Here is a 25909-nt window from a genome sequence, read left to right on the forward strand (position 1 = left end):
TTAACCTCACTACATTACTTACACTACAGCAAATTAAGCTTTTAGCGGCGATTTTAGTAGCGTTTTGATCGAAAACGCCTTAAAGGTTGAAATTCTTATGACGATTGTATTGAAAAACACCACAACTATGTACCATTAGTGGCTCTAACCGAAAAACGCCACAATAAGTCTTTATATAGTGGCATTAGTGGAAATAGCGCGCAAATAGTACATATTTAGCAGCGTTTTATGCTACGCACCACAAAGGTAGACCGAATAGGAGCAGCGTTAGTGCGTTTTTCCCATAAACGCCATAAAAGGTAAAGCAATAGTGGCATTTTTGCATAAATGCCGTAAAAAGTTAAAAATTATAACAGCGTTTTTCTCATAAATGCCACTAAAAATAAAGCAATAGCGACATTTTATCCATAAACGCCGCGAATATTTTTTAATTTTTATTAAAACAGTGTCATTTTGATAGCAGACCCCCAACCTTTATTCCCTTAAATCGTAACTTATTTTTCCCCAAATCATCATCTCTTTTTGGCTTTTACTCTCACCTATTTCAAAGAACCAAGCTTCCCCGCTACGATTGGTCGGGGCTAATTCTTGAAAGCAGCAACTCCTACACCTACCACTACTTTAACAGAACAACTATCGATTCTCCCCCAATTCCTTTTTATTTCAAGGTAATCTAATAAACTATTTTCTTTTCTTTTTTCGATTTTGTTTTCTAAATTTTTGTTTTAATTCTTGATTTTTTTCTGTTTTTCATTTCTGAAATTTTGTTGGAACCAAATTTCCATTGTTTAATATGTTCATTTTGCTGCTCTGGGTTTTTCCCCCTTAATTTTTTTTACGTATTTTCTTTGTTAATTCCATTGATTTTAGTTAAGTTAGAGCTGAATTTGTTGTTGTTTTTAATCTAATTGTACCTATGTTTAATTCCTTTTTCGCCTTTGGTATTGAAATTCCCCTCTTTCTAGGGATTTGATGTTATTGTTGGATTAATGTTCTGGCTATGAATAATTTCTTGTGTCAAGCTTTAGAATTAGTACAATATTAGTACAATACACGGTGAGGAATAATTATGATCAGAATCAAATAATTACAATGCATTGTTGGATTTGTTTTAATTATTAGACATTAATTTATAATTTCATCACTCTTAAAGGATTAAACATTTTATTAAGGACAAAATTTAAAAAAAAAAACACTTACATTTTTTATTTTTCCTTTAAGATTTACAATTAAAAAATTAGGTCGGGGAAGTTCAGTAGTAAATGGAATTGAATTATTAGGAGAGTCCATTTCTTTTTCTTTTCTTTTTAGTCCAAGTCCCATAATAATAAAGACTTAATTGATGATTTATGAGTCACTATGTTGTAGTAAGGCTAATACTAGCTACTGAATGGTTGCTCATTATTTGCTTCATTTTGTTTTTTAAGTTTTAATCTGATTTAAGTTTACTTCGGTACCTAGTACTTTTTGGTTTGATCAAATAATAGTGTTATACTAATTAATTATATGGTAAACTGCATCATTACTTATTAAATTATGAGTAAATTTTTATTTTGGTCACTTAACTAAAATAAAGTTATAATTTGGTAAATGGTTGTGTTTTTGAATCATCAGATTTTCAAGATCGACTTTTTTTTACTATTATCAAGTAGGTTGCCAGTTCGTACTTGTCATATGAAATTTGACAATTTACCTAAGGAAATGTTGTTATTTTAGGTCTTGTCATTAGGGGTGTCCAAATTTTGGGTAAAATCGAATTAATTCGGTTAACTGACCGAATTCGATTAATCGGTTGGTTAACCAAATTAATTCGATCGGGGGCCGATTAATAATTTTTTAGATGTTCGGTTAACAGTTAATTCGGTCTGAAATCGGTCGGTTAACCGAATTAACCTAATTTAATAAAGAATATTATTATATATATGTATTCGGTCAGTTCGGTTAATTTTTTTGAAATATAAATTAATCTGTCAGTTAAGTCGGTTAATCTTTTATATGTTTTATACTTGTTTTAACCAAAAATAAAGAAATATATATATAAATTTTGGTTAATCAGTTAATCAACCGAATTAATCGAAAAAGTTTGGTTCGGTTAATTTTTTTTTGAAAAAATTTCGGTTCGGTTAACGGTTAAGGGTTTAAAAAGGTCGGTTAATTTGATTAATGTTAGTTCGGTCTGTTAACCGGTTGGTTAACTGATTAAACACCCCTACTTATCATGTGAGTCTTATTTTCGTTTTTTTCTTTCTATTTGTGGCTGAATCTGAGGGTTAAAACAGTAAATGTTATTAGCTAATAGTAATAGATGCATATGGTCTTGTGAGTGCTAGCTTGGTATCATGTTGAATGTTGTAAATGATTTATGAACCAAGGAGAAATCATGGCATCTTAATCATCTGTATGGTCTCACTATTGTTTGTTACTTCTTGAAAATCTATATGGCCATCCATTGTAGAGTGTCAAATGAACTTAATACAAATTTACGGAATCATATAAATGGTATAAACACAAATCTATCAAAAGTACATCAGAAAAATGATTTGTTTTCCTATGTTATGATTTTACACTAGTGTGGACTAAATTTGGTGAATACTGAATGTTATCTTTCTTGGGACATATATTTTCACTACTGTGAAGCTTGCTTCTTCATTTCCGCTTGCATATCACCATGTGAATAGAATACTAATATTTAGATAAGAGATCATAAGCTTGCATGTTAGAACTTTGTGGTCACAAACATACTCAAAAAGCATTACTTGAAAACTTATGTCTTATGCATGTTACAGTTGTGTGCAGAAATTTTGCTTTCTTCTACAAGGGGAACCTCTGTGTTTTTATTACCTAATTTTTTAACTATTCTTGTTTTAGCAGTTATATGACATTTTTTTTAACTATTCTTGTTATACGGGATCCCTACAAAAGAAGTGTTCGATAGGCTCATTTGAATTGCCTAATCAAACAACTCCATTTTAATCTCTCCTTAATTGCATTTGTAAGTACCTCTTATTACTTACATGTTTTAATTTAATACAATATTTTTCTGAGATAAATCCATGTTAGTGATTTGAATTAAGGCATAATATCTTACATATCTCCTTGTGATATTACTACTTTAGGTTAAATGTGTTCATTTAATTATATAGTTAACACGTTTCTTATTTTTTTAAGATATAAATAAACAAACATAAATAGTAATAAACATGTTATAAATAAATAAAAGAAACACATAATCAATAATAGTATTAATTATATAATTAAACAATAGTTGATTTTAAATGATTTACTAAACCAATTTGAAACTAGCATGAAGATAATTATGTTTGGATATGTTTCATTTATATTAGGTTAATTTAATAAACAAATTTTAAATTTTAATAAAGTTTGCAATTGCTTGTAAATTTTGTATAACGAATTTAGAGTATTCAAACGTAAAATGTTGTCACTAATATATATTTTTAAAATAATTAGATATTTGATACTTGATATATATTATCTATTTTAGTACAATGACATGACTTAAATCTATTTAGAATACTTAAGTAACCGTAATTTATTGTCAACTTTAGACTTCAAGAACTACGAAATGGATAAGAGTTGGATAGATTTGTCTCTAAATTTTGCATTTCAAAATGCAAGCCAAGAGAACATGATTCTTTGCCCATGTAAGAAGTGTGGCAACATCAGTTGGCATATTTATGAGGTTGTCTACGAACATCTAATTGTTGATGGCTTTACTCAGGGGTATAAAAAATATATTTTTCATGGAGAGTGTACACTTCGTAGAACCTCTTCAACGATTAATCCGAATTATCCTCATAATGTTCACCATCAATCTGTTAGAGAAGATGACATGGAAGGTAGGTTGCGGGATGCATTTAATATGTAAAGTCATGGTTTGCAATAATTTCCACCTGAAATTATTGCACCTGATGATTGTGATATTGGTGGAAATGCTTTTACCGAAACGGGAAGAAGTGCACCTGATCAAGAGCCAATTGGAGAAGCAGTGGAGTTTTATAAGTTACTTAATAAAATGAATGAAGAACTTTATGAGGGATTGAAATTTTCAAGCCTGTCATTCTGCATTTGTCTTTTTTACTTAAAATGTTTGGGAGGGTGGATCAGAAACTCTTTTACGCTACTGTTAAAGTTTTTGAGAGATATGTTTCTATTTGCAAAAATCCCTCATTCATGCAAAGATATGAAGAAACTGATAAAGGATTTAGGCCTTGGGTACGACAAAATTCATATTTGTCCAAATGACTGCACGTTGTATTGGGGTGATCGGAAAAACCAACAGTCTTGTCATGTTTGCAGTAAATCTCATTAGATGAATAGGAATGCAGAAGATGTGAATGAGGATGAAGGTGAGGCACAATCAAGAAAGAAGCCAGTAAAGATTTTGCGATATTTTCTACTAATACTAAGGCTTCAAAGGCTTTTCATGTCGTCAAAGATAGCCGAGTCTAAGAGGTGGCATCATGATGAATGAACTGATGATGAATTATTAAGGCATCCTACGGTTTCTTTAGCTTGGAAATCGTTTGACAATAAATTTCCAAGCTTTGCAAGCGATCCTTGGAATGTGAGGCTTGGGCTAGCATTTGATGGATTTAATCTTTTTAAAATTATGAGTATTTCGTACAGCACTTGGCCTATAGTACTTGTTCCTTACAATTCACCTCTGTGGATTTGCATAAAACAATCTTCTTTTATCGTATCTATGATTATCCCCAGAGAAAAAGGTCCCGAGAATGATACTGACATAAAGGTCCCGGAATGATATTGACATTTATATGCAGCCACTTATTAAAGAGTTGAAACAGTTATGAGTAGGTGTTGAAACATATAATGTCTTGAGAAAGGAGAACTTTTATTTACGTGCAGCTTTGTTGTGGACTATTAATGGTTTCTCGGTTTATGCTAATTTATCTGGTTGGAGTACCAAAGGACGTTATGCTTGTCCTTGTTGTGCTACGCAAATATGTTCGAAGTGGTTATATAATGAGAAAAAGTTCTCTTATATGGGGTATCGTCAGTGGTTAGATAGAAATTATAGATTTACATTTCAGATGACCCTATTTGATGGTATTGAAGAGTCTAGAGAAACTCATGAGCAGACCATTGAATCTGAAATCTTGTTCATGTTAAAAGATATCAATTTCAGTTATGGGAAGATAAATGAACCACCCAATATGCAAACAAAGAAAAGACCGAGGGAGGCATATGTTGGTGATGTTGACCAGCAGAGTGATGATAAATCTGATGAAGAGGATAATCCTAATGAGGTGGACTTGTGGAAAAAAAAGTATTTTTTTAGTTGCCTTATTAGGAGTATCACATTTTGTGACACAATATTGATGTCATGCATATTGAAAAGAACGTTTGCGAGAACATCATCGGGACAATTCTCAATGTCGATAGAAAATTGAAAGACAATCTTAAGAGTCAACTTGATCTAGTTGACATAGAAATTTGGCGTGATATTCATCCCCAATTACTTCTGAATGGAAAATATTGGTTGTCGCCTTCTATTTTTGCAATGTCGAAGAAAGAAAAAAAAGTGTTCTGCACAGTGTTGAAGGATATAAAGGTCTTAGATGCTTATGCATCAAATATATCTCGATGTGTGAGTTTTAAAGATCGATGACTATATTTCCTAAAATCACATGATTATCACATCTTGATACAAGATTTATTGGCAATTGCTTTACGCTGTTGTATGCCAAAAAAAAAGTGGCGTCTTGTATAATTGAACTATCCAACATAATGAAAGCTATTTGTGGTAAAGTTTTGATTGTTGAAGAACTTGAGAAAGTACAAGATCGAGCCGCCTTGATTTTATGCAACTTGGAGAAGATCTTTCCACCTTCGTTCTTCACAATTATGATGCACTTGCTAATCCATCTCCTTTATGAAGCAAAACTTGGTAGACCAATTTTCTATCGGTGGATGTATCCTATAGAGTGGTGCTAATTTATTTTCAAAGTTTTCATTCATTCATGAATATACCTTTAATTACAACTTCTGATAATGTTGTATATCGTGTTTAAGTTCCTATGGAAATTGAAGTCTTATTGTCGTAATAAACATTATCCAAAAGGATCATTGCTGAAGGTTACGTAGTAGAGGAGTGTATGACTTTCTGCTCTAGATATTTAGAAGATGTTGAAACATGACTAAATAGACCAAGTAGAAATGCTGGGCTCACTAATCATAACTTAGCTGAAACTTATCTGTTTTGAACTTATGGGTAGCAAATCGGTAAAGTTGAAATTGCTCACTTAGATGATAGATCTTAGGTACAAGCACATCGATATGTTCTTTTTCACAACGATTCAATTGAACCATTACGCAAGTAAGCTTTAGAATTTGATAAATATTCATATTTTTCATTTGTTTATTTTCTAACCAAGTAATCCACTTTTTAACATAGTGAGTTTAAACAAGTCTTGAGATCTCATTCACATTCACGAAGATTACAACATCGAGAGATTCATAAGTTATTCACAGAATCTTTTTATAAATGGTTAAGGCAGACGTTATGCAACTGAAGCTTTCAATGACAAATAATAATGTTTCTGCATAACATTATAATTAATCAATTTACTTTCAATTCAATAGGTTTGGAGTGGAAAGGATGTCAATGAAGAAGTTAAATGGCTTTCCCAAGGTTCGAATAGAATAGTAAAAAGATATAATGCCTTCCTCATTAATGGATTCAGGCTCCATACAAAATCTCGTGAAAGATTGAGGAGGAGTCAAAATTGTGGAATAGTTATTAATTCTTCAATTACAAGTTATGCTACTGCTTGGGATCAGCAATCCTGTTGAGGGAAATATGGAGTACTACAGACTTTTTACGGGCATTATTGAGTTGGATTACTATGGCAAACAGAAGGTTGTCTTATTTCGATGTGATTGGGCTGATGTTAGTATTGAACGTAGAATTAAAAAAGATCAATTTGGTTTTATGATGGTAAACTTCTCTCCATTAATTCATACTGGACAATAATTGATAGACGAGCTGTATGTATTTTCTTCTCAATTCAAACAAGTTTTTTACTTAAAAGATCCAATTAATGAGGGTTGGTACGTTGTATTCCGTAACACCCCTAGAGACTTGTTTGACATGGGTAATAGAAGTAGAGATGACATCGACGAAAGATCAGAAACTTTTCCTTTTCTAGAACAGAACTGAAATGAAACTATCCCTAGTACTGGTACACAATTTCAATGGGTCCGCTGGTGTAACAGCCAAATTTAAACCCTAGTCGAAACGGTAGTTTAGGGACCACAAATCTGAGTCAAAAAAATATTTTAATATTATTTTTCTTGTTTAAAATATGTGAATTGATATGTGTGAAATTTTCATATGAAAATTTTATTGTTTGAGTACTCGATTTAGTAAAAGGATTAAATTGCGTAAAATGCAAAAGTTGCATTCTAATTGTTCAAGTGTTTATTTGCTATGTTCTACTAAAATAGAAGTCCCTATTTATTAATTAAACCATCATTTTATGATAGTGGAGATTGGTGGTTTGGCATATATGAAATTATGTATTATTATAAAGGATAAAAAGGTAAATGGTATATTAAAATGTAATTAATAAAAACAAAACATAAAATGGCAATGCAAATTGATCTTTGGCCAAATATTGATGAAAAAAAAGAAATCCATTGAAGCTTCCTTAGTTTCGGCACTTGCATAAAATGATTTAGGTATGTTTTGTGTTCAGTTTTTGATAATCTTTACGTTTTTGAGATCGTTGCTTCGAATACTATCCGACCCATGCTAGAATTTCTGATTTTAATGAATGTTTTGAGTTGTTCCATTGATGAATATTTGTGTTTTGTGATGTTTGATGATGAAATATTAAAAATATGTTTTAGATTAACATGTTTTGTATTGGAGTTTTTGATGATTTTGAGTAATTAGGACTAAATTATAAAAATAATAAATTGAGGGTCTAAAATGTGAAATAAATGAATCATATAGACTAGTATGAGTATAAATAATATTCGGCCTAACTATGTTGTTGTGAGATTGTGCATATTTTGTGTTTTATGAAATATGGACTAAATTGTGAAAAATGTGAAATATCAGGGGTAAAAGTGTAATTTACCCATTTGTGTGTTTTTGGATGAATTTTGTTGAATATTTTATTTAATAAGTTTAATTTATATTAATTTAGATCAAGAAAATAGAAAATTGAATTTAGATCGGAGGAAAAATAAAGTTGTAGACTAGCCGATTCGTACCGGTTTTTCATTGTCCGAGGTAAGTCTATAAGCAAATAGATATTGTTAATTTTGATTATGAATGAGTTAATATGCTGATTTGGAATTTATAGATTTATAGTAAAGTTAGTCGAATATGATTAAGCATGGAAATAATGTATTTGAGCTAATTTGGCTGAGTTATAACATCTGAAAATCTGTATGAACTATATGGTATATTTGGAATTTTTGATATATATAAATTGTTTATGAGATAACTTTTTAATAGTGATATTCGGGCTTTAAGCTTAGCAAGCCTTGTGATGGTGAATTAAATCGAGCTTTATGCCTAGCAGGCTTATTGCTGGTGTATAAAATCAAACCTTGAGTTTAGCAGGCCTTGTGTTGGTGTAAAATACAGGCTTATGCCTAGCAGGCTTTATGCCGGTGATTACTTATAAGTTTATGCCTAAAAGACTTCATGCTGATGTGGTATTTGAATACATTAAACGAGCTAAATGGCCAGGTATGAATTAACTTGTTACCTACTTAAAATAAGGTAAGTAAGTAACTTGATTATTTGTTATAAATCATGTATGATGCAAATGAAATATATATGTGATTATGGTATGTGTATTCGGTCTTATGATCGAATGATATGAATATTATGAATTTGGTCTTTGAATATGTGTATACAAGACCATGTATATTCGGCCATATGGATAGTTCATGTACGTGATGTTATATTACGATTTTTTAGCTTGTGCATATGAGTGTATGTACATTTAGTTATATATTGACAGCTTGATTTTAAAGGTTGGAAGATAATTATTTATTTTAATTATATGAGCATTCGGTCAAGGAGGAATTGTTCAATGAAATTATATGTTATATATGTATGGAATTAAAAGCTTGAAATTAAATGTGATAACAAATGTATAAGTTGAATTATTTGATTGAAATGATTTAGTATTGAGATGATATTATGCATTAATTGTTTAATTTGCTTAAGGCTTACTAAGCTAAGTTAGCTTACTTTGTGTATTTTCGTTTACCCTGTTTTATAGATTTTAGATTCAAGTTACAAGCTCGGGGATCGTCAGCAAAGTTCATCACACTATCCAGTGCTTCGGTATTTTTATAGTTGAACTTGAACTACGGCATGTATAGGCTGGAATATACTTTTTAAATGTTGGATTTTGGTTTGTATGTATATAAGCCATGCGAAAATGGCTTGTTTATTCATGATAAATTTGGTTTTAAGTTTTGAATATGCTATGGACATGTTTGATTGTGGTTTTGATGTTGCGACTATTATATGTGTTTATATGTGAACCATGGTTAAAATATTGTTAATGTTGATAAAGTTATGCCAAAGTATATGTGATTGATATAATTGGTTTGATGTGAAATTGTGGTTAGATATTTTGTTGAATGATATGCTTGATATATAAATTATATATATTAGGTAAATGGCTATGATTTGAAGTATTGATATTTGGTTATGTGATGAAGTAGGTAAGGATAATATATATATCTTTGATCATTGATTTTAAATATGACTTTAGGTGTGTGAATAGCATGTGAAACAACCATGTTTTCATTCGGCAATAAGGTGAATTAGTTTTTTGTGGATGTTAGACAAATTAGGATAATATGTATTTGATATTAAAAGTTGATTGTTTTGAATATATGGATACATATATATACATATTTAGCCGTATATGTGAATGTTGAATTAGTTTTGGAACATGAGTACTGTTACTTTGCTTGATAAGTGATAATAATGTGTGATTATTTGGTTTAGTTCTTGGAAATGTTTTATGCGAGTAAAGCGATAGAGTATAATGGAAGTTGGCATCAAATAAGGCATATGTATTTTTGCATGTTATATATATATTCGGCTATAGTTTTAGGTTTTTCATGAGTAAGTTGGTTGAGATAAAACTTATAATAAGGTTGCATGTATGTATGGTCTTAAATAATGTGTAATGAGATGTTTTAATCCTTATGCTTATTTTCAGCCTTTTAATAACGATTATGGTGGAATGTTATTTAATTTATGTGTAACCTGTAAAATTTAGTTTGATTTAGTATTTATTAAAATATGATGTATTAAGATAATTAATTTTTATATATATCTATGAATGTCCAAAAGTTATGATTCGTTTGGTAATACCTCGTAACCCCTTTCCGCCGACGGATACGGGTTAGGGGTGTTACAGCTAGGATGTGGATGAAGATATTTACGAATCATGATGTAGTAAGATTTTACATTTTTTAATTACATGTAATATTATAATTTAAATCTTAATCTTGTTAAATATATCCATTATTATTATTGTTGTAATTAGTTATTAATATTTCAACTATTTTATGTGTATTGTAGATAATATGCCTAGAAGAAGATTGCGAGATCTAAGTATTATTCAAATTCCTCCAAATTCGGAAGAAACAAATAGTGATCAACAAACTGCTATTGGATCTTTGAATATTCCCAATACAGTTGACGAACCTGTAATAATTTAAAGTAATGTTAACTTTAATTTACATGCATGTTCGATTTTATTATTGATTTTTGTTTCAAATTCTTATATTATCATATATAATTTTTTTAGCTGAAAATAGTGGGAGGCGCAAAACTCGAGGACGTACATTATTAAAGGATTTATACAATCTAAATTTTGTAGAGTGTGTCAAAGTATCTAGAAATAGTCATGGTCACCCTATTGGATTAGAAGCTCAAGTTTTAGCAGGATACTTGTGTATTATAGCACGAAATGCCAATCTCTTGCCAATCAACTACGAGTCATGGCATCATATGCCTGATAGTAACAAAAATCATGCTCAGGATAATATTAAGGTAATAACGTGAATGTAATTTATAATACTTTGGTTTAATTTTCATTTATATTTACTTTCTAAACTTGTGTTATTTGCAAGAGAGATTTGCTTTAAAGATCTCGGATAATTATGTAAAGAAAACATTAGCAAAGAAATGGAGAGACCATAAAAAGTACATTAAGAAATGAATATTTTAAGAAAAATATAAGCCTCAAAGAGAGATTGCGAAATGTGTCTTATCGGGAATGCTAAGGTACCAATAAGAAGATGCAGTTAGATTTTGAAATTCAAAGAAAGGAGAGGTATTATGTACTTCTAAACTCTTATAATTATTTTGGTTTATAGTATTTATTATATAACTAATAATAATTTCATAATGTAGGATCCAGAGGCGATTCTAAAGGGGGCTGGCATGGGCCTTGAACCCCCATAAAATGAAAAATTGTTATTTAGGCTCTCCAATTTTTTTAAAAATTTTAAATTAGTAAAAAAAATTGCACTTTGGCCCCCTAAAATTATAAAAATTTAATTTAATACTTTAAAAATTATAAAGATATAGACTATAAAAAATTAAAATTTCATTCGGCCCCCCTAAAAAATTATTTTGGCTTCGCCCCTGGTAGGATCATGAGCGAGTTGGAACTACAAGTAGGCAAAAACAAAAATTCACACACACAGCTTTGTCGAAAAGTTTTGGCTGTGTAGCTGATGACGAGATATTTTGAATTTATTAATTATGTCAAATATTAATTACTTTCTACTAAATAATATTTTTCCTACTATATTGTAGGAATTGTAGTATGGTCAAAAAGTTAGATGCCTTCAGCTTTTTGACATTACACATAGAAAGAAAGATGGATCTTCTATGACTACTGAAGTTGCAGAAACTATGGTATATTTATTTAATAAAATTTGAATTATTTTAAATATTTATCATGTTTAATTATAATGGTTTAATTTGTCGTTTGTAATGCAAATAATGCCAAGTTATGTTGCATTTGCTTGATTATATATTTTTTTCTAACTCCTTAATTGATTTATTAAGAGAAACTAAACAATAAAAGGGTGAAGTACGAAGCTATGGCTTCAAGTGATAGTTCTGTTAATCTGGACGACATTGATAACCGAGTTATTACTGAAGTTTTGGGTCCTGAAAGGTATGGTCAGGTTCGATTTCAAGGATCTTTCGTTAGCCCAACCCAATATTTTGGATCCAGCTCACAACAATACATGCCTTTGGCGAATCAGGCTCAAGCTGAAGTTCAGAGGTTAAGAGACCAGATAGCTCAGATGTAACCGAGCACAGTTGAGCAAATTGCTCAACTTAAAGCAGAGACAGCATCGAGAGTAGAAAAGGCTAAAAGAAAATATGATGAACTCCAGCTACAACTTAAAATAGAGGCAGTAACGAGGGAAGCAGATGCAACAGCAAGGGCAACAAAGGCAATAAGAATATATGACGAACTCCAACTACAGCTTCAAAATATGATGAAAATGTTTCAACATAATTCGTTTTGTTTTCTTATTTTGAGAATATCTTAACAATATAACTTTTAAATATATTTTGTTATTTCAATTATTAATTTAGATCATAAAAATATTTCTTTCGTGATAGTATCATTTAGATTTGAAGTTTTTTGTTGGATTAGAAATTACAAGAAAATATGTTGAAAGTTCGGGTTCTATATGAAATAATATGGGTTGGTAAAATCTGTTAATGTTAGAACGCTGCTATAGAACATGATCTTTAGCGGCGATTTTATTATAAATGCCGCTAAAGAACATGATCTTTTGCGGCAATTCTAGCTACAAACACCACAACATGCTTGACTCTTTTGCGGGGTTTGTAAAGAAAAGCGCCGCTAAAGATTATGTTCTGTAACGGCATTTATAATAAAAGTGTCGCTAAGGATCATGTTTTATAACGGCGTTTTTCCACATAAACGCTGCAAATTTTAGTGGTGCTTATCCAAGCGTCACAAATTGCTTTAGCAGTGCCTATAGGGCCAAAAAGATGCCGCTAAAAACCTGTTTTGTTATAGTATTATATTTGACTTTGATTAGAATATGGTTTTACAAACCTATAAATAGACGTAGTAGTCTCTTCTCTTATATCATTCGAATTCGACATAGTAAATTATCTTCTCCTCTGCACGTAAACTCGGTGTGTTCTGTTTTTTTCTCTTTTCTTGCCATTATCGACATTATGTTTTTATAAAAAGCTTAATTGCTTTGATGATTTTGTTAATTGTAATCTTGTTTGTTTATTAACAATCATCAATGTTTTCCAAACAGATTCCATTTGAGCTACATAATTGAGCAAGTAACTGGGAAGCCGCAGTAGTGTAGGACTAAACTCACTTTTTATTTTTTATTGATAGTTAATAAGAAAAATAAAATCATGCCAAAGCAAAACATTAGACTTGTATATAGGAAATAGATTCGTAAATGGTTGATATAAATTTAATTATCGTATAGGGGAATGAATGAAACATGACAAAAATAATGGAAATACATGTATAATCAAGGTGAAGCTTGGCTCAATTGGAGCTTACACAGTAGTGTTTTCTGTCTTTAATTCTCTTTTAAAACCTCATGAAGGAACAAATATAGAGAGGGAACAACAATAATTGTTTCAGGAGCAAAACATGGGAAGAACAGATTAAAAAGATCAAAAAGAAAAGTAAAAAGATGGGGTAAAATCAAGTATTATAAGAGTTGACAAAATTGCAGTTGGTTCGAATTTCGCCGACTTCATCGAGACCAGAGAGGACTTGAATGTTTGCAAGCCTTACCATGGAGGCTGAGAACTGGTGTATGAAAAGAGAAGGGGCTCCAATCAAAGAGTTGACGATAGGTGAAGTCCTTGGATCAGAATAGAGCATTTGATCGGTGGATAGAAGTCCCATATTTTTCTGAAGATTGGCATAAAACTGGGAATCAAAAGTGGTTGGGGTTGTAGCATCAAGATCAACGTAGTCGCCCGATGCACATCTGCATTTCCTTTGTAAGAAGTCCAAGTAATGATCATCAAGAGGAGGATTTGGCATGCTTGATGTTCCATTCAACCCCTGATACAGCCGGCGTTGAATTGCACCACACGATGTCCTTCCAATGGTGTGTGCTCCTGGACATATGATAGGAATGCACTGTCAATGCATGCATGAATCAACTATACATACATAAAAGAAAAGAGAAGATTTGGGTTTTGACAAGCACCTGAGAGGACTACCAAATCAATTAAATTTAGACCCCGAGATTGGAACAACTCAAGCAAAGTGGTAATGCTTTCGCGACCACTAGGCACCATCTCAGCATCTTTTACATTTGAAATACGCGAATCTTTCCTGCCATAAGGAACTCTCCAATATGGTCCTCCGAGTAAAACGGTGGCATCCCTGGTGGCTGCCGTCAGAATGTCAGTGCAAGACACGATTGCCGGGCAGGATTTCTCCACCTCCACCTTAATATCGTCTATCACTTGAAACCCTCTCAATGTTTTGCTAGCCTCGGCTCTCCTCTCACTTCCTTCGTGGTTCAAGAGAATGGAAGCGTCGCATCCCTGATCAATTAATTCACATGATCCTCAGTCTCAACCATATATAAATAAGCAAATATAAAATTACTTACCGTGGCAAAGCAGTCATGAAAGTGCAGCCTCAAAAGACTGGCGGCAAGTGTGTGATCCTTTGCAACCCATTGTTTCAGTTTTGTGTGGATAATTTGTTCAAGCTGTGGGCATCTCTGGTTGTAGTAGTCGAAGGACAAGAGATTATCAAACGGCAACGTCTCTGGTATTGGTAATGCGGAAAAGGTTGGGAAAGAGTCTTCTTCACCATGCCCACAGCTGGTTGTACATATAATGGAGAGGAGGAAAAGGCTGAGAACGGAGGATTTCATCCTTCTGTTTCTGGTAAGTCCAAAATTTAATAAAGTATTAATTCAGATTTTCTTTTTGGACGCTTATAATGATGGCTGCAATTGCGTTTTTATAGTAATTGACGATGAATAAGATATAGTTAGCATTGGCTATCGGCAAATCAGATTTGTTAAATTTATTAAATAAGTACGTGGGAGGCACCCCCACCTACATGCTAACCATGTCTGGGTATTATTTAATTAATTAAGGTACTAGTTTTGACTTTCAGTTTTAATGTCTGAAGCAAACGTGTCAGTCACTAACTTACATTATGAATCCACTTTAAAATGTCACAAAACCAATAGAAAATTCAAGTTTGCTGTTAACTGAAACTCTGTTCATTTATTGAAGTTCAAATTATTAGTCAGGTAGGTTAATTTTCAGTCGCAGTTTCTTTTTAAAATTTACTGATCAAGTCGAAAGCTGTTGGATGCTGGTATTTACTTCCATCGTTTGCATTGAAGTGTGTTGAACAAATCTTTTCATTTCCATTCATCTCCTTACACATTTTGATAAACCTTGCCTTCGCATCCGTTATGCTTGTGTACATGATATCAAGACAATAATGAGTTAGTGAACTTAATAGCATTTATTTCTCTTCTCCTCTGCAGCCGCTGATAGTTTGAGGCATTTAGGTAATTGGGTCCTTTCCGGATATTTCATCCCTTACATGATTTCTGTGAAACTATTCCTACTTTTATACCTGAGCAGTGGTTACTAACTACAACTCTTCGTGTTACACTAGATATATTTTTAAATTTATAATATTTTATATTATTAATTTATATCACATTAAAAAATAAATATATACTAAATATATAATAATATTCTAATATAAATATTAAAATAATTTAAGATGAGTATAATAAAAATTTTAATAAATAAAAAATTATTAAATTATTAAATATTAAATTAAAATAATATGCTTGGGTTAGCCTTTTGCAAATATTGGTATTTCGAGCTAGACTTAAGCAAATATAGAGTATGTTAATATCATGTTTAGGTCCAGCTCAGCTCATGAACACATCTAGTGGTTATCGTTTGACACCTAGATGATATGAATTCAAATCAATTTATCATCATTCCCTTCTCTCAATATGGTAATGATCATGTGTGTAGCTAATGCATTTTAATATATTGAAAACCCATGCTCTCACGAGTACATTTATTATGCACGACTTGACATAACTCGTAATAATGGAATCATAGCTCAAATAAAAAAAAAGTAAATAGTATTCTCATACAGACATTGTATGAATTATGAAAATGAAACATTGTTACAGATAATTTTTCTAGGACAAATGACTAATTATTATTGTTTGTAAGTAACAATCCTTTTCATTGTAAAAGAGACAATGACGACACTGAAATAAAATAAACTGAATAGATGAAAGGATTTCACCAAGAGAAATTAATAATATTTTATGAGGATAACATATATGACAAGTTCATTGAAAAATAGCTTAATATAAGTAGTTTTCCTAATGGTATATAATGGGAAGACTAGTATTTTTAATGGATTAACTATGTAATTGGAATAACTTTGTAATTAATAGATAAATAGTCGAAACTTAATTACAAATTATTTAGGCCTCAATTATATATGCATGATCAATCGTTGCACCAGCTCACTTTAACTCTAAACAAATTGCATAATAAGAATTGATTGAATGTGTGAATAAAAACAATGTATGAGAAATAGATTGTATGAATTACTCTCCACATAGATGGCTTAAGATTAATTTTATTTTTTTATTTAATTGGATAAATAAATTAAATAATTGAATCCAAAGTATGAATTAAATTAAATAATTATAGTAGTTATATTTTATTTAGATAATTAAATTAATTTACATATAGATTTTAATACAGTAAAATTGTCATAATTTTAGTGGAATTAGAATTAGATTCTATAAATTATTTAATTGAAATAATTAATTAATTTTAAAATAATCATTTAAAATAACATTTAAAAGTTAGATTAAATACTTATATAAGTTGATTTTTAATTTAATTCAAGAGAGATTAGCACATATAATTAAATCAAACTTAGATCAACCCACCTAACCTGATAAGGAACAGTTGTCATGAGACAGTGATCTCTTCGTGTCATCGGCCATAGGGTTCAGAAAGTACTACCAATACTCAAATTCTTATTAAATAATTATTTAATGCATTCAAAATTCAAGTATAACTCTTGCAAAATTTTCTTTATGAATAATGTGTAGGTGTCAAAAACCACATAGAGATATAACAAAAGAAACTTTCTCCAAATTTGTGAAAAATTTATTTGAATTATTTTTCTTTGAATTTAAAAAAAATTCTATTTTTTCTTGAGTTTTGTTTCCAGAGTTATAAAATTATAATGACAATCATCTGGCAAGTGTAATTCAATTTAGAAGTAGATTTTCGGTTTTGGATCCCCACATAGGAGGAAGTAGACATCCAATTCAAACTTTCGGATGTTTGATAAAGGTGTTGATACCTTGAGCCTAGGTATCGATACATTGTCTTTAAAATTGATACCAAATGTGAAATCAGTATCGAAATCACATTCTGTTTTGAACATTTTCAGTTTCAAGACTTAGATATCGATACTTATCCCCTTGTATTGATACCTTGGGTAAATTTTGGTAAAAACTAGTTTAGAAATTTGCTAGAAAACCCCTGCAATACATTGGTTCCTTCTGAACACTTGATACCAATTTAAAGTGCATTAAAACTACTTAAAACAACTCAAATTCGATCACAATTATCACATTATCAAACCACAGTTGCATGCATACATAAAACTTTCAATAATTCATTTCATATAGAACTAAAATAATTCAATCAAAATACAAAAATAGATCAATTTTTAAGGGTTTGCATTTTAGTCCCTAACACTTGGGAACACATTTGGTCTACTTATGTACATGTCATTTTTCCACAAAATATAGTACCTACATTTGTTGCCCTTGAAGATGTGATGAGATGAGAGATCTCTTAGCTCGACTCTAGCTCTTCAAGTCTAACTGTACCTACGCATTGAGTCGATGAAGGCTTAGTAACCACTATAAGGTAATAAATAGCTAAATAAATCATAACATAATGTTTAAACTTATTAAATTAAAACATATTTACGCACATTCAAATTTTTACAATTATACCTTAATTTAACAAAATTTAACTTACCTTTGATAGTTACTAAACTTACCACAACACTTTGATAATTCATTTTATTCACATTAGTAGACTTTTATAGAACATATCTGATATACAAAAAAAAATATAGAGGTGCATTATCATGCACTAACGAACAGATAGCACTGAGGTGCTATACAGAGAGCACCAATGTGCTAATAATTAGCAAACCCGTTGAGGTCCTTTAATAGCATGCCACTAATATCAACTTATCTATTTAGGCATTAAAGTTGAATTTAGTACAAATTCTCATAATATATATATGTCTCGAAAATATCTCACATTTTCCTTTTTTTTCACATTTTAGACCTTAATTAATAAATCGCATGTATAACACTATTTCATGTTCTTCATCTATATTTCTCTTTACAAATCTCACAGTTTCATAATTTAATCTTTTATTTACTATCTATTTATATATAATTTACATTTCTATCTAAGGAATTTTCATATTACAACATAAACATTTAGAGAAAATAAATTAAAATCTTTTAGTACTTACAACAAAAGTTGAAATGGTTTTTTCTCCTCTTCTCATTCATTGGCCTTTCCTTTTCCTTTTCCTTCAATTTGGTCCTTTCCGTTCTTTTCTCTCTTTGTTTTTTTCAATTTCATAACAAACATATAACATTTATAGGTTAAAAACTACAATCAAGTGACTTTCTTATGCTTTTTAATATAATAAACATGTATGGCATGACAATTTCATCATCTCTTACCTTAACTCCTTGAAAACCAAAACCCTATATCTTATTTTTTTTTCTCTCCTTTAACACATCTATAGAGGTTCTCTCATGAAACTAAGATGCTCACTAGCCTTCTTTATAGTTTTTACAAAAGAAATACCAAAGAAAAAGAAAGGTTTTGAGCTTGGTTTGTTCAATAATGGAGGAAGGACACAAAGGGAAAAACAAAATATGGGTAAAGGTAGAAATGATGGTGATAGTGGGCTTGGTGAAAAGATTATAAATTCTCATATTTTCTTCCACCTTTTACACTATTCTATAAAACATTATTTTTAATTAAAAAGGTCAAATTGCTAATAAGTCCTCTTGTCATCCATCTTTACACTTTAGCCCTAATCATTATGTCTAAAAATATCTACTTGGCTAATTACCAATTTATCCTTCTTCATCTTTCATAATGTCTAGGATGACTGTAACAGCCTATTTTTAAGGTTAATCAGAACAATGGTTTCGGGACCACAATTCGAAGTTAAAATATTTATTTTATTATTTTATTAAGGTTTAAAGTTTGAGAGAATGTTTGTGTAAAAATTTCGTAAAGAAATTTTACCGTTTGAGTGGTTAATTCGGTAAAAATGACTAAATCGCATAAAGCGTAAAAGTTGAATTCTATTAGAAAAAGGGTTCAATAGCTATAGAATCTCAAAATAAAAGTCCTTAAATTTAAATTATCCCACTAATAGCATAAATGGACGGTAATGGACTTGAATTAGTGAACTTTTAATGTTAAAACAAAGGTTATTTTAGTAAAATGGTTAATAATGTTATAATAATTAAAATAAAAGTAAAAGTCATCATCTTCCTTAAGGCACCAGCCAAAATTTTCTAAAGAAAAACAACCATGGGAGGGCATTAACTTCGGCCAATCTTTGATTGCGCATCTAGGAACGGTTTTCTCCCATTTTTAATCATTTTTACGTTTTTGAGATCGTTGCAGCTTAATCTAACTAGTCTGTGTCTTTGATTTCAAAACTGTTAAAGATTTTGATATTTTCCATTGATGAGCTTATGTGTTCTTTGATGTTTAATAGTGAAATATGAATATTTGATGTTAGATTTTCATATTTTATAAAGTGATTTTCGATTAAAAAAAGGTCAATTTTGGACTCAATTGTGAAATATGGTAAATTGTGTGGTAAAAGTATGAATAAATGAAAGATATGAGATTTTATGAGCATGTATGAAATTCGGCTAGCTTGGGCTATGAAGAAATTGATTAAATTTGCATTTTACAAGTTTAGGGACTAATTTATAAAAAGGTCAAAACTGTAGAGGTAAAATAGTAATTTTACCAAAATATGAAAGTGGGTTAAAATGAATAGAATATGAATTGAAATAGCTGAATTTGATTGGTTAGATCAAGTTAAGCCTTGTACGAGTCTATATCGAAGGAAAAATAAAGTTTCGGACTAGTCGATCCATTTCGACGTTTTGACGATCGACGAAAGTTCGTATGTTAATAAACGTATTTAAATTGTGTTATAAATGCCTATATATTGTTGCATTGAATTGAATTATATATGTTTATTTGTCATTGAACTGTTATGAATGTCAACTGAATAATTACGAGCAAGAAACGATAGAGTTACGACATTCGAAAGTCCCGTACGAACCTTAGGAATAGTATAGGATACAAATTTCATAACATTAAGTTATCATTTACAATGATCACAAGAGTCTCAAGTATTTTCTCACTCAGAAGAAGCTGAATCTTAGGCAATATAGATAGATTGAGCTGCTAAAATACTATAACTATATGATTGAATACCATTCTAAGAAGGCCAATGTGGTGGTAGACGTACTGAGTCGTAGAGTTATGACTGATCTGAGGGCGATGTTTGCTCGCCTCAATTTATTTGATGATGGTAGCTTGTTGGCTAAGCTTCAAGTTAAACCGACGTGGATGGGTCAGATTCAGGGTAAATAGTTAGAGAATGAGTCATTGGGTCTTTGTTTTCGACAGGTTGAGAGTGGGGATACTGTGGATTTTAGATTGAATAGCGAAAGGGTGCTCTGTTTTTGTGGAAGAATCTATGTACCGAAGGATACTGATTTGAGGTAGTCTATACTATGAGAGGCACATAGTAGCCCTTATACTATGCATCCTGGTAAAAAGTAGATGTACCGAGACCTTCATAAGTTATATTGGTGGCCGGGTCTTAAGCGTGAAGTTACCGATTTCGTGGGTAAATGTCTGACTTGCCAGCAGGTTAAGGCTGAACATCAATTACCTTCAGGGTTGCTTCAGCTAGTTAAAATTCCACTTTGGAAGTGGGAGAGAGTGACTATGGGCTTCGTTAGTGAGCTTCCTTTAGCGTCTACTAAGAAGGATTCAGTATGGTTTATTGTGGATCGATTGACCAAATCTGCCCATTTCATACCAGTTCGTACTGATTACTCTTTGTAGAAGCTGGCTAAACTGTATATGTCTGAGATAATGAGACTGCATGGGGTACCGATTTCCATAATATCTGATAGGGATCCTTGCTTTACGTCTTGATTTTAGAATAAGTTACATGAAGCACTGGGTACAAGGTTGAACTTCAGTACTACGTTCCATCCTCAGACAGATGGTCAATCAGAGAGGGTGATTTAGATACTGAAGGACATGTTAAGGAGTTGTGTGATTGATTTCCGAGGCAATTGGGAGAATTACTTGCGGCTAGCAGAGTTTGCTTATAACAATAGCTATCAGTCTAGCATACAAATGGCACCTTACGAGGCATTATATGGCCGTATGTGTTGTACTCCTCCGTGTTGGACTGAGTTGGGCGAGCGGCATGTTCTAGGCCCTGAATTAGTTTCTGATACCGAGGACAAAGTTAAACTAATTCAGGATCGACTAAAGGCGGCATTAGACAAGCAGAAGTCATATGCAGATCTAAAGCGTAAGGAGATTGAGTATTCTGTGGGTACTTCATTTTTCTCAATGTCTCGCCATGTAATAAGGTATTGAGGTTTGGATGGGAGGGCAAGTTGAGCCCTAGGTTCATTGGGCCTTACCGCATACTAAAACGTATAGGACCGATTGCCTATCAGCTAGAGTCACCTCCGGAGTTAGACCGAATTCACGATTTGTTCCATGTCTCTATGTTAAGGCGCTACTGCTCTGATCCCACGCATGTTATTTCAGTTGAGGAGTTTGAGGTTAAACCAAATCTGACTTTCGAGGAAGAGTCGGTTCAGATATTAAATCGTGATGTAAAGGTTTTAAAGAGGAAGTCTATCCCACTGATTAAGGTTCTTTGGCGTAATCACAGCTCTAAAGAGGCCACGTGGAAACCTGAGGAGTCAATGCGACAACAATACCCTCATCTGTTCTGATCAGGTAAATTTTGAGGGTGAAATTTTCTTTTAAAGGATAGAGTTGTAACACCCCAAAAATCCTTAAGTTTATTTTCGTATGTTTGTGTTACACAAATACACGTTTGTTTTAGTGGTTAAGTGTCCTAGGAAGAGTCTGAGAAGTCTTGGGTTCAAGCCTTGGCTTGTACAAAAGTTTTGTTGTTAATATGAATAAACCCCGTCTCTAGTTAGTAGGCTTTTAAATAAATGGGGGTAAAACATGTCAGAAAGGGCTTGTTGGTCTAGGGGATAGGTGGCATGTTGTTGTTCCATGAGGTTTGAGTCCTGCTTTGAGCAGTGGGAGCGTTTTATTTTGTTACTAAGACCATGTGGGAGTTCTAGTCAACCTGAACTACTGAAGAGTTGTAGTGGAATTTGAATTAAGTGGTTGACGGTGGAGTGGACGGTATGGAGGGATTTGGGGAGGAAAATATGAGATTTTGAATGAGTGGGAGAGTAGTGCTGAATTTGAACTCTTGCTCAGAGAATTTTCGGTTATGGTTGGAGAATTTTGAGGAACCAAGTGAGGGGTGTGTTTTAAGGTCATGTCGAATTAAGAGTCTCATTTTGGTCAAGAATTGGTCATAGCTCACTTTTTTTCCTTTGGTGCCGAAATTTTGTTTCTGTTCTCTTTTCTCTCTACTTCTCGTTTTATCATTTTTCTTTCTTTTTGAGATAGAATATTACTGATAATGCTCTAGAATAATGTATTTTTATGTATTAATCACGTGTTTATTCTGAGCTTGATCCTACTAATTTGAGCTATTTATGTCTTTTTATCTTTTAGGGACTGATTTGGAGGTAAAAGAAAAATTAATGGACAAAAGTGCGAATTTGGAGACACAATGGGCTGATATGCGACACAGGAAAAAGATTGTGCCAAAAGTGCAAGCATAGAAGACACAAGGACTAAAAATGCAAAAAGAAGATATTTTATTCTATAAGACTCCATTTTATTTATATTAGGATAATTATTAGTATTATTTAAATTTTAGGATTTTATTTTAATTATCTTTAATTAAATGTATTTATCTTTTTAAAATTTAAGTTAAATTAGACTATCTCCCTAGCACTATAAATAGGGGGTGAAGTGACTCTATTTAGGTGTTCATCTTTTTCCGTAAACACTCTCCCTCTGAAAGTCTAGGCTTTTGTTTCTTCATATTTTCTTTCAATAAAATTCCCTTTTCCATTTTTATATTTATTTTCTTTTCCACCATTATCATGAGCCACTAAAACCTATCTAGCTAAAAGTTGTCAATATTCCCCAAAAAGGGTTCTTGAGGCCTAGAATCCGTACTTAGCTTTCTCGCCAAGTATTCATCGTTTCTCCGCACTACAGGTTGACGCTTTCGTCTATGGCCCTTAAGAAGTAAGCTTTTCAGCATATGCAAAGGCAGCCGCTTTGTATGTTTTGGAAGGATTGCACAGCCTGTTCGTTAACTTACTGCGTCAGAGGTTGGCGAGCCAAAGAGACAAAATAGCATGGGATTCGCCATTGAGAAGCGTTGATTTAGCATAGATTACTGGTTAGAGTCAGGTTCCTTAAAAATCGTAAGTCTAATCTTTAGAGCTGGTGGTCGTAGGCGTCTTCTTCCACTGTAACCGGCTTACTTGAGTTGAGAAGGGTTATTTAAAAGCTGAAGATTGAATCAAGGCAGAATGAGACAACCGGAGGCTGGAATCTTGCCACACAAGAAACTTTCTCTTTACCCAACTCTATTTATTTTTATATTCCTCATTTTAATTTCTGTAATTTATTTAATTTCGCAATTTCAGTTCACTTTAAATTCTGTTTTATTTTTCCAGATTCTTAATTCTATTTTTTTTATTTTTTAGGAACGTAAGTTTTCTTAGCCAAGAAATTGTCCAGGATTTCAATAAACGAGCATTCGTACAATCCGGTCCCTGAGGATTCGACCCTACTTCCCCTTTACTGTTATTTTTACTATTTTACAGGGAATAGGATATTTTTGGTGCTCTCAACGACGCATAAAATTTTGGCACCGCTGTCGGGGATCGGTAACGTGCTAATCTTGTTTTTTTGTTTCTTATGACCAGATCTGCTCCAGGAACTTTTGCGTTTGATTTAGAGATTGAAAAGACTACGAGAGCTAATCGCAAGAAAACAAAGCTAAGAAAAAAGCAATCAGCGGTGGTTGGGACTCAAAGTAATCCACCGCCAAAAATCAGAATCGACGACGAAACAGAGTCTAGGGTTAACGAAAACCCTACTCAAACTTTTGAAAGTGAAAAAGTAGAAGTCGATTCCTCAGAAGAAGTGTTTAACACTAGGGTTGACGAAAACCCTGATTTAACACCTCAATATATGGCTCAGACAATTCGGCAACTGGCCGAAGCGCCGACAGAACAACCACTACTATGCATCGCGTATCCTACTATGGTTACTGATTTTGAATTAAAGTCAGGCTTGATCCAGCTACTGCCAACTTTTTAGGGGTTACAGAACGAAAATCCTCATAAGCATTTGAAAGAATTCTATATGGTTTACCTTAGTATGAAAACTCAGGGGGTAACTGAGGATCAAACTAAACTGCGTGCTTTCCCTTTTTCATTAGCAGATTCTGCTAGGAAATAGTTATTTTATTTACCTCCTGGATCTATAACGATATGGGCTGATCTGTCTCGTTTATTTCTCAATAGGTTTTTTCTAGCGTCGCGTGCAGCCGAGTTAAGAAGAGAAATCATGGGCATAAGGCAAAAAGACGCAGAGACTGTGTACGACTATTGGGAGAGATTTAAAAAGTTGTGTGCAAGTTGCCCACAACACAGTATAACAGAACAGTCTTTGCTCCAGTACTTTTATGAAGGCCTGAAACCCATGGAGATGAATATGATAGATGCCGCGAGTGGAGGAGCGTTAGTCAACATGACTCCACAAATGCAAAGATAAGGATATGTTCGCTATACCATGCAAAATAGGCCATTTGGGGATCAAAAAGGCCATGTGTGATTTAAGGGCCTCCATAAATGTTATGCCTTATTCTATTTATGAATCACTTAACGCGGGTTTTTTGACAAAGACAAGTGTTACCATTCAGTTGGCAGATAGGTCCATTGTGTATCCTGAAGGAGTTCTCGAGGACGTATTAGTCAAAGTCAATGGGCTTATCTTCCCTATAGATTTTTATGTGATAAAAATGAAGGAGGATAACGCTTCTGGGTCTTCAGACATCTTGTTGGGGTGACCTTTCCTTAGTACTGCGAATACTAAGATTGACGTACGAAGCGGAACCCTCACGATGGAGTTTGACGGGGAGATCGTGAATTTTAACGTTTATGGCACTATTAGTCACCCAAATGAAGTCTTGGACGAAAACTGTGTCAACATAATTGACTCATCACTAGAAAAAACTTTTGAGTCATCTTATGGAGATAAATCTAAGATGATGTTTGATGATTTGAATCTGTTAATAAATTATTGGCTCCTATGAATACTAAACTTCTACCTTCTGTTGTGCAGGTACCAGATCTGAAATTAAAACCACTTCCCGAGCAATTCAAATGCACATTTTTAGAGAAAAATATGAAACCAATGAAAGAGGCGCAAGGACGATTAAACCCAAATATAGTGGATGTGATAAAAAAGGAGAATTTCCAAACCCATACGAACGAAAGAATTCAGCTGGAA

At 32.3% G+C, this 25909-nt stretch overlaps 1 protein-coding gene and 1 long non-coding RNA gene across 2 annotated transcripts; one reads left to right on the forward strand and one right to left on the reverse strand.

Moving 5' to 3' along the window:
* The first annotated feature begins 425 nt into the window (after positions 1-425).
* On the forward strand, positions 426-9616 carry LOC121208612 (uncharacterized). Its single transcript, XR_005903726.1, has 2 exons — positions 426-668; positions 9288-9616. It is a non-coding gene; the product is annotated as an uncharacterized lncRNA (long non-coding RNA).
* A 3999-nt stretch (positions 9617-13615) lies between these two features.
* Positions 13616-15010, reverse strand: LOC107918657 (peroxidase 7). The gene is made up of 3 exons (XM_016848245.2): positions 14695-15010; positions 14284-14626; positions 13616-14191 (listed from the first exon to the last, which is right to left on the reverse strand). The coding sequence occupies exons 1-3, from the start codon at positions 14962-14964 to the stop codon at positions 13767-13769; spliced, it is 1038 nt and encodes a 345-aa protein (XP_016703734.1). The 5' UTR covers positions 14965-15010; the 3' UTR covers positions 13616-13766.
* Between the last annotated feature and the right edge of the window lie 10899 nt (positions 15011-25909).

This window comes from Gossypium hirsutum, chromosome A10 (assembly GCF_007990345.1).
Source record: "Gossypium hirsutum isolate 1008001.06 chromosome A10, Gossypium_hirsutum_v2.1, whole genome shotgun sequence".
NCBI lineage: Eukaryota > Viridiplantae > Streptophyta > Magnoliopsida > Malvales > Malvaceae > Gossypium > Gossypium hirsutum.